This window comes from Phyllobates terribilis, unplaced genomic scaffold (assembly GCF_046119375.1).
Source record: "Phyllobates terribilis strain yellow unplaced genomic scaffold, ASM4611937v1 Scaffold_167__1_contigs__length_4167997, whole genome shotgun sequence".
Classification (NCBI taxonomy): domain Eukaryota; kingdom Metazoa; phylum Chordata; class Amphibia; order Anura; family Dendrobatidae; genus Phyllobates; species Phyllobates terribilis.
In genome coordinates, this window is record NW_027362927.1 from 3,887,104 (window position 1) to 3,905,517 (window position 18,414).

The 18,414-nt window shown below is 44.1% G+C and overlaps 1 protein-coding gene across 1 annotated transcript; it reads left to right on the forward strand.

Annotated features, from left to right (window-relative positions):
- The first annotated feature begins 701 nt into the window (after positions 1-701).
- On the forward strand, positions 702-16,278 carry LOC141207906 (uncharacterized). Its single transcript, XM_073664468.1, has 5 exons — positions 702-923; positions 1,006-1,129; positions 1,213-1,310; positions 2,336-2,426; positions 11,805-16,278. The coding sequence occupies exons 1-5, from the start codon at positions 702-704 to the stop codon at positions 12,827-12,829; spliced, it is 1,560 nt and encodes a 519-aa protein (XP_073520569.1). The 3' UTR covers positions 12,830-16,278.
- Positions 16,279-18,414: the final 2,136 nt, after the last annotated feature.

Below are 18,414 nucleotides of genomic sequence, written 5' to 3' on the forward strand. Positions count from 1 at the left end.
AACCTCGCTTGTCTCATGAGGAGAGAACCATTACTTTCCTATGCACAAAATACTGTAAACTTTGCCTTCAAGAGAGACTGTACCCCGTTACCTCCTTCAGTAAAATTGTTATGTTTACAAGTTCACCTCCGTGTCTGGCTGCTTGAGTTTGCACAAACATCACGGACACTCCAAACTTGCACCCAGACACCACAACTACAGGAGTGCCCCCTGGGGGTCCTATACCATCCACAAGTGCCACCTTCCGACAATTGTTGTGGACACTAGGGAAGTGTTTAGGGGTCCACTTCAACTACTGTGACATCATTATCTGCTGCCTTTGAGACTACATACCCCAGCTGGCCCTTCTGCAACATCTGGGACCTCCTCAGTGGCCCACCACATTTCCCCTTATTATCTCCAGTAATTGTATTCTTACACAGGATTTTTATGATGTTATATAGGCTCATCATCTTCTCATTCAGGTCCCTACAATATCGGATCCCCTCAGTGAAGATCTTTTATATAAGAGAATTTTCCTGATTTACCCATCAAGGATGGATATGGACAGAGACAAGATGGCGGAGCGGATATTACACCTCACCCTAGAGATCCTCTTCCGGCTTACTGGAGAGGTGAGAGATTCTGATGACGTCCCATTACATCATTCTTATCTATGGGAATAACAGATGGACAGAACTGGAGAGGTGAGGACTCTGGAAATGTCTGGAGGGAGATTTATTAATGTGTCTCTCCATAACCAGGATTACACAGTAGTGAAGAAGACCTCTAGTGAGCGCTGTCAGGACCCTGTGTCTGAGGGATGGAAAAGACCCCTGAGCCCAATCACAGGACCTCCATCTCACCCCCTGATACATGAGGACATCAATGACCAGAAGATCCTAGAACTCGCCTACAAGATGATTGAGCTGCTGACTGGAGAGGTGACACTGCTGGGAATGCTGGGACATTATACAGTAACAATATGAAGGGATCGGGGGATGACATTATCATTGTATGTGTCAGGTTCCTTTAAGATGTCAGGATGTCGCTGTCTATTTTTCCATGGAGGAGTGGGAGTATTTAGAAGGACACAAAGATCTGTACAAGGACGTCATGATGGAGGTTCCCCAGCCCCTCACATCACCAGGTAATAGACAGGACTAAATACACATGGCCTATAATTATCTGTATGTAAAGAATGAATTCAGTCCCTGTATGTGTTTCCTACAGATTTATCCAGTAAGAGAACAACACCAGAGAGATGTCCCCGTCCTCTTCTTCCACAGGACTGTAAACAAGAAGACCCCAATGTTCCTCAGGATCATCAGGTAGATGGAGAGAAGGTGTCATGAGATCTCCCCTATGATGTGTAGACTGCTGTGAAGGTCTTGTGCTCAGTCTTGTTTTATCCACCAGTATTATATGTTTTATACTAGCTATTGAACCCATTCTACGCCCAGGTGGTGAGCATTTTTATTGGTATATGGTCTCCCATGCTGGTATGTGCTGCCCCCCTCTTGGTATTTGTGCTGCCCCCATCCTGTCCCCACCATCCTATCCTGGTATGCATGGCACCCCTCACCCACAAATCCTTGTATGCATGGCACCCCTCACCCCCACATCCTGGTATGCGTGGTACCCCTCACCCCCCAATCCTGGTATGCATGGTCCCCTCACCCTGCAATCCTGGTATGTGTGGTACCCCTCATCCTGGTATGCAAGGTCCCCTCACCCCCCAATCCTGATATGTGTGGCCCCCTCACCCCCCAATCCTGATATGTGTGGCCCCCTCATTCCTTTCACACTGTACACACATACAAAAAAATAAACAGTTATACTCCCCTTTCTTCTCTGTGCTCCAGCTCTTCTGCGCCCTGTTCTGCCGGAGGCCGGGGGAGGAGTGTGTCACCGGAGCACTGCGTTGTCTGGCGCCATTTTGCTGAACGCACACTGTAAATGTGTCTTCAGTAAAATGGCGCCGGATAGCACTACGCTCATGCGCCAATCCGACGCCTCACTCCAGCCCCATCTCCGAAGAAGAGAGGCGCTGCAGCAACGCTCCTCCCGATCAGGTAAGTATGGCGCCGGAGATTGTGGTATGTGTTCAGTGCCTACGCATATCGCGATCTCCGGAGCCATATACTCCTCTTACCTGTAACGGCTGGATGCCTGATTCTGTCTGGAGCCAGACTGCGCGTCGCGCATGCGCAGTCTATCGAGGCTTAAGACAGAGATACGCATCCCCGGTTATATTATAGACTATTGTAATGAGAACGGTGGAGATGGCAGGATTAGAGCTAATCATAGATGGGACTTCTCCATCTGTCTGTGACTTTTCCAATATTTGTTTCAGGGTGAAGATCTGACCCATATTAATACTACAGAGACATATGTGAGGGGTGATGAGCGCTGTAAAGAGGAGATTCCTACATATGACTACCCAGGTGAGTAGTAACCACTAAATGCAGAGAAGTCACAGATTCTTCTCAGTCACCGGCTGTGGCTGCTTTATCGGTGGTGTAGTCCGGCCGTATCACAATCGTGTGATCATCATTTTGCCTCTAGGCCACAACATTCTCCTCCACCCTAAACTGTTCAAATCATTTTGGACATTGAAAGCCCTTTTCTATAGAACTTACAACCTCGACAATCCACCTACCCCCTGGGATTAGGAGACGCTGACCGTGACCTGCGCAGATCTGTAAACTACAAAAAATAAATAAATAAAAAGATTATTATTATTAACTACAAAGCCAAATGACAGCGTATGAAGAATGGGCTGACAAGTTAGAAAATCACTTGAAGAAAAATATTATGATGGGCCTGTAAGAGAAACAGAGGGTAATGATGGTGTTGGCTTCCTAGATCCCTGATATCTTATTGGATGAATCTACCTTCTCTCCCTTCTGTCCTGCTGAATGTCCTCATATGGTTCCTACAAGACCAGGTCCAGTCTTTCTGGCCAAACGTCACTTTTATGATCTACAACATTAAATGTGCAGTGAGGCCAAGTGTGAATTTCTGTACAATAACAGTAGAGTCTCCCTTTATATTGAGTTTTCAATTTCTTCTAAAACGGACTAACTTCAAACAGGATTGTGATAAACTATACAGAAAACATTACACCTGTGCATGATATATCTCTAAGCTGTGCGTGGCTGATGGCTGTAATATACATTTATTCCCGCCTGCAGGAGATGTGTTGGCTCGAGTCCTGGTTTCATGGATTCACTCCACGTCATAAATTACATTATATTTTCAATCCTAAGGAATTCACATTACTGCACAATCTCTCCTGAAATTGGGGCGCTAATACTTTCTCTACTCTTCTGGTCAGGACTCATAGTAGCGCCAATGGTCCACCACAAATGAGTGCAACTCCAGTTTAGTTTGTAGTTCTCCTCTCATACATACATTGTTGTTGAGGATGTAACATAGAATAAAAAAATAAGTTATTTTTTTCCAGGTTCATTCTGTATGATAGTTTGATTGTGGTGGGATCGTCCGGCCTCACTTACTTCAGTCTGTAACTCCTTGGTAGCCTTTAAAAAAAAGGTCTCCATTGACTCTCCCAGATGCCCGAGATCTAAAATTAAGACATTTTCAGCTCTGCACTATTATACATAGTTCTCTTTAATAAAAGTATATTTTTTTCTTGAATCTCATGTGATAGAAAATATTTATTAGACCTTACAATAATTTAGATGGCCAAGAGCCACCAAGCCGCATACTATAATTACCCCAGAGAGGTTTCACCATTAGTTACTCATTTTTTACTGATGAAGACTCTTGAGTTTGATCATTTCAGGAGATGTGTTATTGTCTATACTCACAGTTTTGCTCATTACCCTTTAACCCCCTCTACATGGATCTGGCGTTACACAGAGACCCCTAGGCTTGGGCCACAGTGTTACCTGCTGTTCTGTGGAGTGAGATGGGAAGAAGAATAGTCAGGTAGCCGGGTCAGAACCAGGAGAGCAGAGAAAATACAAAATCAGAAGACACAAGAGTAGTCAGTAAACGGGCCGAGGTCACAACAGGAAACAAATACACAAGCCGGGAGCTGAGCACAGAGGACTGACCCAGAGGAGAACAAGGCTGTATCTGGCAGCTTCCAGCAATATGCTTCCAGCTTTAGTAGGGTGTGGTGCTTTCCAGTTGGCTGAAGCAGGGAGCAGATTACTCCAGCTGGACAGCACACACCCATACTGCCAGACTGGATGGTACTACAGGTCCCAGGCACCCTAATCTTAGTGGCTGGACAGAGCCTTCGCCATACAGAGCTTCTGGTTCTGACGTCTCCTCCATCACCAGCGCCGCCTGCAGGATGAATAAGGCGGCTTCTGGTGAGAGAAGCAGACGTCGGGGAGCAGATCCCAGAGGAGATGGGACACACCATTTGCAGAAGCCCTAATATGACGTAATAACAGAAAACCAGAGCAGTAATAATCTTTATTTTCTTTATATATATATATATATATATATATATATAGCGCCAACATATTCCTCAGCGATTTACATACATTATCATCGCTGTCCCCATTGGGGCTCACAATCTAAATTCCCTATCAGTAGTATGTCTTTGAAGTGTGGGAGGAAACCAGAGAAACACGGGGAGAACATACAAACTCCTTGCAGATGTTGTCCTTGGTGGCATTTGAGCCCAGGACCCCAGCGCTGCAGTACGAAGCACTGAGCTATCGTGCTGCCCTAAGCAGGGCAGCACAGTGAAATCCACATAAAGTGACTCCATTGCTCCATTGTGTAATTTTTAACCCTCAGGGAATTAATCTAAAGGGGTAGTGACTATTTTGATTCTACTGGCACTTTCCGGATATTAGAATGCAGTGGATGTTGGAGAGTGAAAATTGCAATTATGCCATTTTATTGCCCAACACATAGTGCCCAGATTGTGCTCCAGGAGACACACACCGTAAATTAAGTGGGTTCTTCTCACTATAGTAATGTCAAATACATAGATGCTAAATGTGGTTTGGGCGCACTGCAAGGCTCAGAAGCAAGGGGGAGATTTGACTTTGGGAGATCGGATATTGCTGGATTGGGTTATGGAAGCCATGTTGCTTTTCAAGAGCCTTTATGGAAACCTCTGTTTTTTTTTCCTTTTTCACCACCTGAGAGAGGGTATCCGCCCACCAAGGGTACACGCGGGAGTGCAGTGGTATTATGCACCCTGTGGCTAAGCGCGCTGGCAAGTGGGACTTCCGGGGTTGTGCACATGCAGGGCACGTGTCAAGAGGTTCCGGGGCGCCCTGCTAACGTAGCGTGCCGGGACCAGGACTACACACACGCAGAGCGCATGTTAGTTTCCGGCGCACCCTGCTGACGTTGCGCGCCGGAATGCTGGTCCATGGGGCTGCGCACACGCAGGGCGTGTGTCAGGAAGTGAAGAGCCCTGCGGCAAGAGCCGCAGTCACCAGAGCAGAAGCAGCAGAAGCCACCAAAGCAGCCTCAGCAGCAACAGCAGCTCCATCAAGGCCACAGCAGTGTCAGTCAGACAAGCGGCAGCAAGACCAGCCAGAGGAGCAGGGCAGGTCGCGAGTCCACCACCTCCAGCCGGGAGCGATCATATGAATTGATCCAGCCTCAATCTCCGGTACCCTGAACGGCAGAGTAGTGAGTGATCTATGTGAAAGTTCACCATAGTAGATGGGTCCCTTTTTTCTATGTATTTTTTCTACTAGGAAAAACCCAAAAAGTGTAGTGCCAAGAGGAATAACATGGAGTGTGCGCTGTGCAGGGTTAATTTTCCCAACACTTATACTAAAAAGCTTAGCCCGAGTTGTATCCAAGAAACCATATCAGAGGAAACACCTAATTTTGCTATGGATTTAAAATCTTTAATCCAGACGGAGGTTAGGGACTCCCTAAAGACGTTGGTTATACGTAAAAAGAGTAGGAAGCTGAGATGTCATACATCAGACTCAGAAATTCTGTAGTATTCCAGGGCAAGGGGAAGTCTGTTTCCTCTCCTACCTACTCGTCATCCTCATCATCATCATCTTCCTCAGATAGCAATACAGGAGGTAGGCCATGTTTTCCAGTGCAAACCACGGATAAGCTGATTAAAGCCATCAGAACAACTATGGGCATAGCCGATACCAAGACCCCTAGTACTGTTCAGGACATCATGATTGGGGGTCTGGATCAGAAGAAGAGGCGCACATTCCCTGTCAATGAGAGGATCGTTTATCGACAGGGAATAGAAAAGACCTGATGGGAGAGGGCAGTTACCATCACCTTCAAAGAGAAGATACCCGTTTGAGGAAGAAGAATCAACCAGGTGAGATAAAACCCCAAAAATTGACGTGACAGTATCAAAATTCTCTAAAAAAAATCCACCCTGCCGTTTGAGGATTTAGGAGCTTTCAAGGATCCTCTTGATAAAAAAAGCGGAAACCTTATTAAAACAAACCTGGGAGGGACCAGCGGGAGCATTGAAACCGGAAGTCGCAGCCACTTGCACAGCCAGGTCAATGATGGTCTGGTTTCAGCATCTAGAAGACCAGATTAAAGGGGACATTCCAAGGGAAAAAATCCTGGCCAGTCTTCCGCTAATGCAGGGGGCGGCTGCTTTCCTCGCGGACGCGTCGGCAGATTCAGTAAGGCTGGCCGCCAGATCAGCGAATTTATCCATCGCAGCTCGCAGAGCTCTGTGGCTCAAGAGCTGGTCAGGTGATGTACAGTCTAAGATGAAACTGTTCAATCCCGTGTGAAGGGGAGTTTCTTTTTGGCAAAGCTCTGGATGACATACTGGATAAAGCCACAGATAAGAAACACAGGTTTTCCAGTGTGTTGATGCCTCAGTACAAGACTTCCTTTTGTAAAAGGAGGTATAGCATAGGTAAATTTTTCAGAGACCAGGGCAGATGAAAGGACAAGGAGTGAAGGCTTCATGTTCGGAGGTCCTTCCTCTGAGAACAGAAAAACCCCTAAGTGATGGGCCTCCCCAGGTAGGAGGAAGACTGTCCCACTTCCTGCCTACCTGGGAAAAAATTACATCCAGTGCCTGGATATTAGGGATTATAAAGACAGGACTGAGACTGGAATTCAGATCCATTCCCCTGCAGACCTTCAGGATTTCGTCTCCCAGGAGGCCCAGAGAGCAAACATCCCTGGAGCAAGAGGTATTAAAACCAGTGGAAAAGAAGGTTCTGAGAGAGACTGATAAGCAAGCAGGGGAAAGGATTCTATTCGCCCCTGTTTCTGATAAAGAAGCCGGATGGCTCCTTTAGAACCATAATCAACTTGAAGGGCCTAAACAACTTTCTAATCTACAGACCCTTCAAAATGGAATCTATAATATTAGCCATAAAGGTGTTGTTCCCGGGTTGTTATGAGTGTCCTCGACCTGAAGGACGCCTATTACCACTTCCCAATCCATACAGGATACCAGCAATATCTGAGAGTAGCTGTATATATCATCAATCGTGTGAGGCAATTTCAGTTCACAGCTCTGCCCTTTGGCCTCTCCATGGCGCCGAGAATCTTTACGAAGATCATTCTGGAGGTCATGGCGCATGACCTCCAGAATGTCCCTTATCTGGACGACTTCCTGGTAGTATGCAGATCAAGAGAGCATTGAAAACTCGCATTGACAAGAGTCAGAGCCAGCCTGATCAATCTTGGATGGATACTGAATCTAGAGAAGTCAAGCGTGGAGCGTCGGAAGGTTCCGTCTTTTTTAGGGCTTATCTTGGACTCAGAGGGATAGACTTGTCTGCTACCAGAAGACAAGAAAAACAGAATTATGTCCTTAGACTAAGGAGTAGTCAGGAATCCATCCATGACCCTAAGGAAAGCAATGTCTCTTTTAGGTACAATGACATCATGTATCCCAGCAGTCCAGTGGGCTCAGATACACTCCCGATATCTGCAGCAAGATATCCTAGCAGCGGAGAAACAACTCAGGGGGACACTTGGACAGGAAGATGACACTTTCCAATACAGCCATCAGCTCAATCGCATGGTGGCTGGATCGGGAGAACCTGTCACAGAGAGTTCCCTGGTCGTATCAGGTCAGGGACATAATTACAGCGGACTCAAGCTCAGATGACTGGGAGCACATCTGGGAGATCGTGTAATACAAGGAATCTGGTCGGACAGTGAGAAAGCCTTCTCAAAACATGAAGTAGCTGTCGGCGATAAAGAATGCAGTGATGAAGTTCAGTTCCCAACTACAGGAACAACACATCCTAATTATGTCAGACAACAGTACAACAGTCGCTTATGTAAATCATCAGGGGGGCACGAGATCCCGACCTCTCCTGTTAGTGAAAGAGCAGATTCTGTAGTTTGCAGAACAACATCAATTTATGCTCTCGGCTCTGCATATAAGAGGCAAAGAAAACTAAAGATCAGATTTTCTGAGTCAGAATATACTGAATCAGGGCGAATGGGAGCTGAATCCAACAGTATTCCAGCAAATTGTGGATCGCTGGGGTCAATCAGAAATAGATCTTTTCGCAAACAAACGAAACAGAAAAACAAGGATCTTCTGCTCCTTAAATCCAAAAGAAAGACCCTATGCATTAGATGCATTACAAATACCCTGGAGCTTTGGCCTAGCCTATGCTTTCCCCCCACTAATGTTAATGCCAACGATTTTGAGGAAGATCCGAGAGGAGCAGGCAAGGGTCATACTAATCGCCCCATTCTGGCCCAAGAGACCCTGGTTCACCTGGATAAAGAGGATGTCCCAGTCAGATCCATGGGTCCTTCCAGATACTCCAGATCTCCTCAAGCAAGGCCCAGGCTTCCATTATCAGAGGTTGGGCATTTGATGGCCTGGAGTTTGAAAGGTCGTTACTAATCCAGGAAGGTTTTCCCTAGGTCTAGTAACTACTCTGCTCAAAAGCAGTGTGACGACTAAGATCTATTGTAGGACATGGTCAAAATTCCTATCTATTTCGGCGCAGTGAGCTAAGGTTAAAATTCCTATAAAGCTATTCTGGAATTTCTTCAAAGGGTCTTAGATATGGGGTTGGCTACCAGTACCCTTTAGGTGCAAGTATCAGCGCTTAGAGCTTTATATAACTATAATTTGGCAGCAGATAGATGGGTTATCAGGTTTAAAAAGGCGTGCAATAGATCCAGACCTATTGCTACCCCGAGAATGCCTCCCTGGGATCTAAACCTGGTCCTGGAAGCCCTGACTAAGTCTCCTTTTTGAGCACTTAGGAAGCGTGACAGAAAGAACTCTCACTCTGAACACAGTGATACTGATAGCGCTAACATCAGCCCGTAGAGTTAGTGACTTACAAGCTCTGTCAGTAAATCATCCTTTTACACAGGTCACTGTAGATGGAGTTACATTAATACCAGACCCAGCCTATTTTCCGAAGGTGGCCTCCAAATTCCACAGAACACAGGAGATCATTCTCCCCTCATTGTATCCTAACCCAACAGATTTAGGGGAACAGAGGCTTCATACTCTAGATGTTAGACTGGTTTTGGTTCAGTATTTGGAGGTAACAAGGCCTTGGAGAAGTGATGCCTTATTTGTCTCCTTCCAGGGAGCTTAAAGTTACAAGGGGAACTATAGTTAGCTGGATCAGGGACACTGTTAGCTTAGCATATTTCCCTAGTAATGTGCCAGTTTCAGAGAACCTGAAGGGCCATTCCACAGAGCTGGTGCAGCCTCCTGGGCTGAGAAGGCAGAAGTGTCCATTGATAACCTATGTAAGGCAGCAACATGGTAATCTCCTTCTACCTTTTATAACCATTACCGGCTTGATCTTTCTTCATCTGCTGATCTATCCTTTGGGAGAAAGGTGTTGCAAGTGGTGATCCATCCCTAAGGTGTCTGTTCTATATAAATCTCTCAGGTGGTGCTATCATAGGAGAAGGGGAAAAAAATCATAGTTACCTACCGATAACGGGATTTTACAGAGCCCATAACAGCACCCTTTTATGCCCCCCCCCTTTTTTTATCACTTATGGTGTTCTCTATATATGGGTGTATAGTGAGAAATGTTTTATTGGTGGTAGTTGTGTACTAACAGACTGTCTGGAGGTTCTCTCATGCTCTAAAACAAAACTGATGTGGAGGAGAGGTACCGCCTTTTTTATTCAGCAGGTTTCCTGTCCTGGGTGGGCGGATACCATCTCTCAGGTGGTGCTATCATGGGCTCTGTAAAATCCTGTTACCGGTAACTATGATTTTTTTTCCATTTACAGACGATGGACCTGAGTGGGGCTTGTTGTTTGTGAGATGAGTAGAAGTTTTAATTGGTATTATTGTTGCCTACATAACTTGGTGGCTTTTTATTCCATATTTGAAAGGCAGAATGAACAAACAGTTGAAAACCACGCTCTACTGGTTCATCCTATGAGGTTTTCTATTAGATTTTGAAATGTCAGTGTCTTGGTGAATAATTAATTCAATGTATTTTTCGGACTATAAGACGCACTTTTTTCCTCCTTTTTTTCTCCTATGCCCGCTGTTAAAGGGCATGAATATTCAACCTCTCTCCATGCCCATGGGCATGGGGAAGGGGTGAATATTCATTCCCTTTAATGAGCGGGCACAGGAGATAGCCAGCAGCCGCAGCGCGGCTCCGCTATGTGCCGGCTATGAAGGAGAGTGAATTCACTGCTCCCCGTGCACACAGTCCCGGCGTGGGAAGCAGTGACTTCCAGCAGCTAATCTCTCCTTGTGAGCCGTGCATGGCAGTGACGTCATGCACGGCTCACATGGAGAGATCAGTGCAGGCAGACAGGACGCAGCGCTGGAGGAGAGAGAAGAGAGGTGAGTAGGAGTGTTTATTTTTTTTTAATGTGCAGCATGATGGGGATTAGGGGTGCCATGCATATTTGGGCAGGGATTAAGGGTGCCATGCATACCTGGACAGGGATTGGGGGTGCCATGCATACCAGGACAGGGATGAGGGGTGCCATGCATACCAGGACAGGGATGAGGGGTGCCATGCATACCAGGACAGGGATGAGGGGTGCCATGCATACCAGGACAGGGATGAGGGGTGCCATGCATACCAGGACAGGGATGAGGGGTGCCATGCATACCAGGATAGGGATTAGGGGTGCCATGCATACCAGGACAGGGATGAGGGGTTCCATGCATACTAGGACAGGGATGAGGGGTGCCATGCATGCCAAGACAGGGATGAGGGGTGCCATGCATACCAGGACAGGGATGAGGGGTGCCATGCATACCAGGACCGGGATGAAGGGTGCCATGCATACCAGGATAGGGATGATGGGTGCCATGCATACCAGGATAGGGATGATGGGTGCCATCCATACCAGGACAGGGATGAAGGGTGCCTTGCATACCAGGACAGGGATGAGGGGTGCCTTGCATACCAGGACAGGGATGAGGGGTACCATGCATACTAGGACAGGGATGAGGGGTGCCATGCATATCAGGATAGGGATGAGGGGTGCCATGCATACCAGGATAAGGATGAGGGGTGCCATGCATACCAGGATGGAGGGATGCCAGGCATACCAGGATGGGGATGGGGACCACGTATAAAAGGAAGGGGCGGCATATATACCAGGATGGGGGATATTGTCAGAATTGGGGGACATTACCCCTGTACCAGTGTCAGCAGAAGACCCCCCTCCCCCTTAAAAGTGCATCATGACCACATTTTATGCTTAAATTTTTATTTTTTTATTTTCCTCCTTAAAACCTAGGTGCGTCTTATGGTCCGTTGCGTCTTATAGTCCGAAAAATACGGTACATAACTTGCCATTATTATAGACTGTTTAAGTAGAAATGTAAAAAAATAAAATCCAAGGATATTTTATTGAAAAATAATAGATTTTTATCTTAGCAGATAACTGTACCTGGAGATCAGAGGTAATGCTGACATCTTCAATTTTTAAATCAGAAGATCTTGAGATCCCACAGGATACAATTGAATTGAATGCCATTACTCCAGATATACCATCATCCCTTCACAGCAAAGATTTGTCATCTGATCCTTTGAAACAGGTCCTGTCTTCTGATTCATTACCAACTACTAAGGAAAATTATAGTCACAAATTAAGCATTAAAAAACAAACTGCTCCTAAAGCAAAGAAGACATTTTTAGAATATGGAAATAGTTTTCCTCTCGAAAAATCTTTTCCTAACCATCAAAAAATTCACACAGCCGAGAATAGATTTTCTTGTTCCAAGTGTGGGAAATATTTTAACAAGAAATCAGATCTTGTTAAACACCAGGGAACCCACACAGGGGAGAAGCCTTTTTCATGTTCAGAATGTGGGAAATGTTTTACACGAAAAGCAGCTCTTAATAAACATCAGAGAAGTCACACAGGGGAGAAGCCTTTTTCATGTTCAGAATGTGGTAAACATTTTAAACAGAAATACGGTCTTGTTATACACCAGATAACTCATACAGAGGAGAAGCCTTTTTCATGTTCAGAATGTGGGAAATATTTTACACGAAAATCAGCTCTTAATAAACATCAGAGAAGTCACACAGGGGAGAAGCCTTTTTCATGTTCAGAATGTGGTAAACATTTTAAACAGAAATACAGTCTTGTTATACACCTGAGAACTCACACAGGGGAGAAGCCTTTTTCATGTTCAGAACGTGGTAAACATTTTAAATTGAAATACAGTCTTGTTATACACCAGAGAACTCACACATGGGAGAAGCCTTTTTCATGTTCAGAATGTGGTAAACATTTTAAACAGAAATGCAATCTTGTTGAACACTACAGAACTCACACAGGGGAGAAGCCTTTTTCATGTTCAGAATGTGGGAAATATTTTACGCGGAAAGTAACTCTTAATAAACATCAGAGAAGTCACACAGGGGAGAAGCCTTTTTCAAAATTCAATTTTTATTGAAAGGTTAAATAATTTTCAATTACAAAAAAAAAAAAAAAAAAAATGAATAACCAGGACAATATCAGCATCAATATATCATAGAATATAAGTATAACGTCCAATAAAACATCAAGTTATAGCAAGAAAAAGGAAGGAAGAAAACATTTTAGGCCATCAGTATTACAATTATGAAGTTACTAAAATCCAATGGAAACCATACGTAGTGCAGCCAGGCCCGAACCAATGCAGAGCACAATCCGAACAGAGAAGAAACGCACCAGAGAAAAGGGTGGGTCACATCAGTGTGATGTAAGACGGTAGGCATCGGATTCCTGGAATTCAATCCAGTCTCTCCAAGACTCACAATCAGTGGGGGATCGGGCAATCAAATGTTCCATCCTATTTAGAAGAGCTATGTCACAGAACCACTCCTCCAGAGTAGGTGGAGAAGTACTTTTCCATTGACGAGGAATGATATTCTTAGCAGCCTGTATAAGGTAGCTTACTAAAGACCTTTTGTAATTGGTGAGACTAGTTGGGATCATAAAGAGCAAAAGAGATTCAGGAGAGTCGGGCAGAGAAGCCATTTTCATGTTCAAAATTTGGGAAATCTTTTAACCAGAAAGCGCATCTTGATAGCCACCAGAGTACCCACACAGGGAAGAATGCAGCAACTACACCCAATTGGTCTCTGTACAGACAGGCCCCAGCTAACTAAAAATAACACCTCAGACCTAACTCCCTAATAGGCAGTTGAGGAGTTTCTCTTACCTCCTGAGGAATCAGAGGGGGGGGGGCAGCAATACACTGTCAACAAGGGGAAAGAAAAGTGTGAAGATATGGAAACCCTGAGTGAGAAACTAAGACACATTCATATAGGGCAAAGAAGGCAAGCTAATGAGAACCAAAAATAAAAGGAATAAGTATAACTTCCCAGAAACCTAACCGTGGTAGAAAGAAAAGGTATTGGGAGGGAAAGAAAACAGACAAGGAGGATTGTTTCACCTTTGTGGTGAAACTTACAAAATTCATCCTCACCCACAATTATTTGAATTTGATAACATTTATCTACAGGAGACTGGTTCAGCAATGGGAAGTAAAATGGCTCCACAGTACGCAAATCTTTTTGTGGCCAAGCTTTATAGTGACTTCTTGTCCTCATGTCCCATCAGGCCTCTTGCCTACTACCGTTACATTGACGATAGTTTAATCATCTGGACAGAATCTCAGCAACAGCTTAAGACGTTCCATGAACACTTTAATCAATTTCATCCCACCATCAACTTAACACTCAACTACTCCTGTACTGAAATTAACACATTGGTGGCCTCAGAAAGGCCTTTTTGAACGAGGACTACCATGCAATCTGGTTTACAATTGTTCTTGTAAGAGCCACCAGAATATTATGGAATCATCTCCTACATTTCAAAACTAAACAAGAAAGCAATCTGGAGTCTCTAGTAGTCACCTACAATCCAAATCTGGAGATGCTAATGGGAGCTGCATAGAAATTACAACCATTATTACAAAAAGATGCCGATTACAATCTATATTTCCAGACCCCCCACTTCTGTGATTTAGGCAGCCCCCAAATCTAAGAAGCATCATTATCAGAAACTCCCTGTCCTTTCCAACAGCTACAGGAACTTTTCCCTGCAGCCAGAAAAAATGTAAAACCTGTCTATTTATAATGACCACTGACCAGATAAAGATTCCCAACTCAAATCAGGAGACAACCACAAGATCCCAGGTACTTTCAGCTGCATCACATCTAATGTAGTGTACTTAATTATATGTACCAAATGTCCAGCTGGGGGTCTGTACGTAGGGGAGACAGGGCAAAAACTTAGAACAAGGATGAATTCTCATCGCCACACAATAAAAGAAAAAAGAATAGATCTACCTGTGGCCAGACATTTTTTATCCCTGATCACAGCATCATTGACATGAAATTACTTGTATTAAAAGGTAACTTCAAATCTCAGAGAGACAGAAAAATGTGGAATTACAAACTTATGACAATCTTTGACACACTCACAGATCAGGAGTTAATGTGTCGCATGGCTTTATGTATTTCTACATTAACTAAGGAATGTTCTCCTCAGACCGTTTGGGGGCATCACAATCATGGACCCGACCTCAATCACAGGACAATAAAACTTTCACACTCCTTATCAATGAACTGTTCCAATATTCATGGCCACAACTGCTTCTCCCTCTCCCATACTAATAGTTCTGCTTCATGCCACTTATCTTATCTATTGCATTATTCCTGTGCCCTGTTGTGTATAAATATATGACACTTCAGATTTTGTGTTATACTATGTCTAAAGAAGAGACCTGAGTAGTCTTGAAATTTTGCAATTTACCATCTTTTCAGTTAGCCAAAGGTATCAACTACTGAAGACTCTCAAATTTTAATATTTTTCTCCAAACAGCAATTTTAAGATTTCTCCACAGGTGTTTAATGGGATTTAGATCCGAGCTCATTGGCGGTCACTTCACAACTCTGCAGCACTTTGTTTCCATCCATTTCTGGGTGCTTTTTGATGTATGTTTGGGGTCATTGCCATGCTGGCAACCCATGACCTAGAACGCAAACCCAGCTTTCTGACACTAGGCACTGCATTGCCACACAAAATCCTTTGGTAATCTTCAGATTTCATGATGACTTGCACACAGTGAAGGCACCCAATGCCAGAGGCAGCAAAATAACTCCAAAACATCTTTGAACCTCCACCATATTCCACTGTAGTTACTGTGATTTTTTTCTTTGTAGGCTTCATTCTGTTTAAACAGTAGAACGATGTGCTTTACCGAAAAGCTCTATATTGGTCTCCTCTGTCCACAAGACGCTTCCCCAGAAGGGTTTTAGCTTACTCATGTACATTTTGGCAAACTGCAGTGTAGCTATTGTATGCCTCTGTGTCAGCAGTGGGGTCCGCCTTATTCTCCTGCCATAGCGTTTAATTTAATTCAAATGTTGACGGATGGTTCATGCTGGCACTGATGCACCCTGGGCATTCAAGACAGCTTGAATTTCTTTGGAACTTTGGTGAGGCTACTTATTCACCATCTGGACTACACTTTCGTCAATTTCTCCCTTCTGTCCACATCCAGGGAGATTAGCTACAGTGACATGGGTTGTAAATGTATTGATTATGTTGTGCACCATGGACAAAGGAACATCCGGATCTTTGGAGATGGACTTGAAAAAAATCAATAATTTCAAGATTAGAACAATTTTGGTTCTCAAGTCCTCAAACAGTTCTCTTCTTCTCTTTCTGTCCTCCATGCTTAGTGTGGCACACGCATGCACACAATGCAAAGATTGAGTCAACTTCTCCCTTTTTATCTGGTTTTGGGTGTGATTTTCATGTTGCCCACACCTGTTACTTGCCACAATTGAGTATGAACGAGTTTCACATGCTTGAAACGAAGTTGTTTACCCACACCCCACAATTTTGAGAAAAGGTGCCAACAATTTTGACCAGCCCATTTTTGGTGGTTTTGTGTGAAATTATGTTCACTTTGCCTTTTTTTTATCTGTTTTTTTTGTGTTGTTTCCATACACATAAAGGAAATAAACATGTATAACAAAATATGTATAATTGCAATAATTTTCTGCGAGAATTACTTCATTTTCTGGAACAATTTCAAGGGAGCCAACACTTTGACCATGACTTTTTTGTTGCAGCATTTCATCCTCTACATGTTCAGCTATATTAGAAGGCTTGTAGCAAACTCCAATTAACAGCGTTACATTATTGGCATTTTCATGTACATTTACCCATACTGACTCTACACTGTCGAAGCCCCCCCCCCCCCATGTCATCATTGAGTTTGAGGTCTTAAGTTGGATTTAATGAAAATACCCACCCCTCTACCGTTTTTTCTTTCCTAACCTTTTGAATGTAGTGTAATCCTCTATGTTTGTCACCCAGTCATGGCTTTCCAGCCAGGTTTCCGTAATGCCCACCACATCGTAATCTGTGGCTGACATTAGAGTCTCTGATTCATTCAATTTGTTTGCAAGACCTCTTGCATTTGCCAGCAGACGTTTAATACTATTAACTATTTATTACTCCTACTTGCCTCCTTACTTTCCTTGAATGTCCCAGCCCCCTAAATCCTCATTGACCCCTACTGTCTCTCTCTCTCTCTCTCTGTCTACTCTATCCCCTTATTTGCACATAAAACCTCCCTCCCCCCCAGATCCTAGTTTAAAAGCTCCTCCATCCATCTGACCATTTTTCACTGCAGCACATCTGCATCCTCCCAGTTGAGGTGCAGCCTGTCCCTATCGTAGAGCCTGTAGCCAACAGAAGTAGGCCCAGTTCTCCATGAACCCAAACCCTTTATCCTGCCACTTATTTATCTCCTTAAGTTCCCGCTAACTTTCTAGTGATGCTAGTGGAATCGGCAGTATTTATGCAAACACTACCTTAGAGGTCCTGTACTTCAGCTTCTCTCCTAATTCCCTTTGACCTTCCACCTTCCTCTAACTTTGTCATTGGTACCAATGTGTACCATGACTGCTGGGTTTTCCCCAACCCCACCCAATAATCTGTTTATCTGATCGCAGGAAGATCCCCCATATTAACTTGGGAGCTACCTTAAGGACCATAATATTTCCACTTAACGAGATAGTGCAGACAGCGCCTGACCCACCTGGAACTAAGAACTCGCTCTACCTCCTACTCCCGACACCCTTCCAAATCCACCTCATTTATGTCTTGAGGTCCCCTCAAATTTTTTGAAAAGAGAAGAATGGAAAGAATTATGATTTTCCAGGTAATAAGAAGTTGCAAATTAACTGTCACAGGATTTAAATTTGTAATAATTTTATAAGTACTTACAAATTTAGGTGCAAACTTTTTAGATGTGATCTTTAAGCGCAGATATTTTGAGGACAACCACACAAAATCCCCCATCCTAAAGATAGAAGCAATCCTACATCTGCAGTTAGCACCACTTTTGGCCTGGTCACTAGCTACCAAAAAATCCCTTTTGTCCTCCCTCCAGACCTTAATTAGTTGGGGACAAAATCTCTCCTCCTCTGGCAGGGAAGATTGGAATCCTGAAATATTCCCAAACACTGGATTAAAACTACAGCAGCTAAAAAAAGGCAAGGTCCCGGTAGCCTTTGAGGAACGGTTATTTAGAGCACACTCGATAAGGGGCAGAAATTCCACCCAGTCTTCCTGATTAGAGGAGACAAAACATCACTAATACTGCTCTATTTCCTGGTTCATCCTTCTGGTTGACCATTAGTCTCGGTATGATAGACTGAGAGAAAAAAAACAGCTTGTTACCCAATCTGGAACTAAAACTAGACAGAAATTGAACCCCTCAATCAAATATTATGTTTTTGGGAACACCATGAAATTTAGCGATATGAGAAATGAACAAAGGTGCTAAGATCCTAGCAGTTGGCAACTTTTGAAGCGGGACCAAAAGAACCTTTTTACTCAAACGGTCCACCACCACCACCCACACGACAGTAATACCACCAGAGTTAAGCAAATCATTGACAAAGTCCATGGACAAGTGGGTCCAGGGCTGCAACGAAACATCGTTAGGGAAGATAACCCACTGAGCTTGAT

Excerpts from the sequence above, each read along its gene's own strand:
- LOC141207906 (XM_073664468.1), top strand. The coding sequence starts at position 702 with ATGTCTGGAGGGAGATTTATTAATGTGTCTCTCCATAACCAGGATTAC. Across the intron at positions 1,311-2,335 it reads ATGTTCCTCAGGATCATCAG|GGTGAAGATCTGACCCATAT; the intron begins GTAGATGGAGAG and ends TATTTGTTTCAG. Across the intron at positions 2,427-11,804 it reads TCCTACATATGACTACCCAG|ATAACTGTACCTGGAGATCA; the intron begins GTGAGTAGTAAC and ends TTATCTTAGCAG.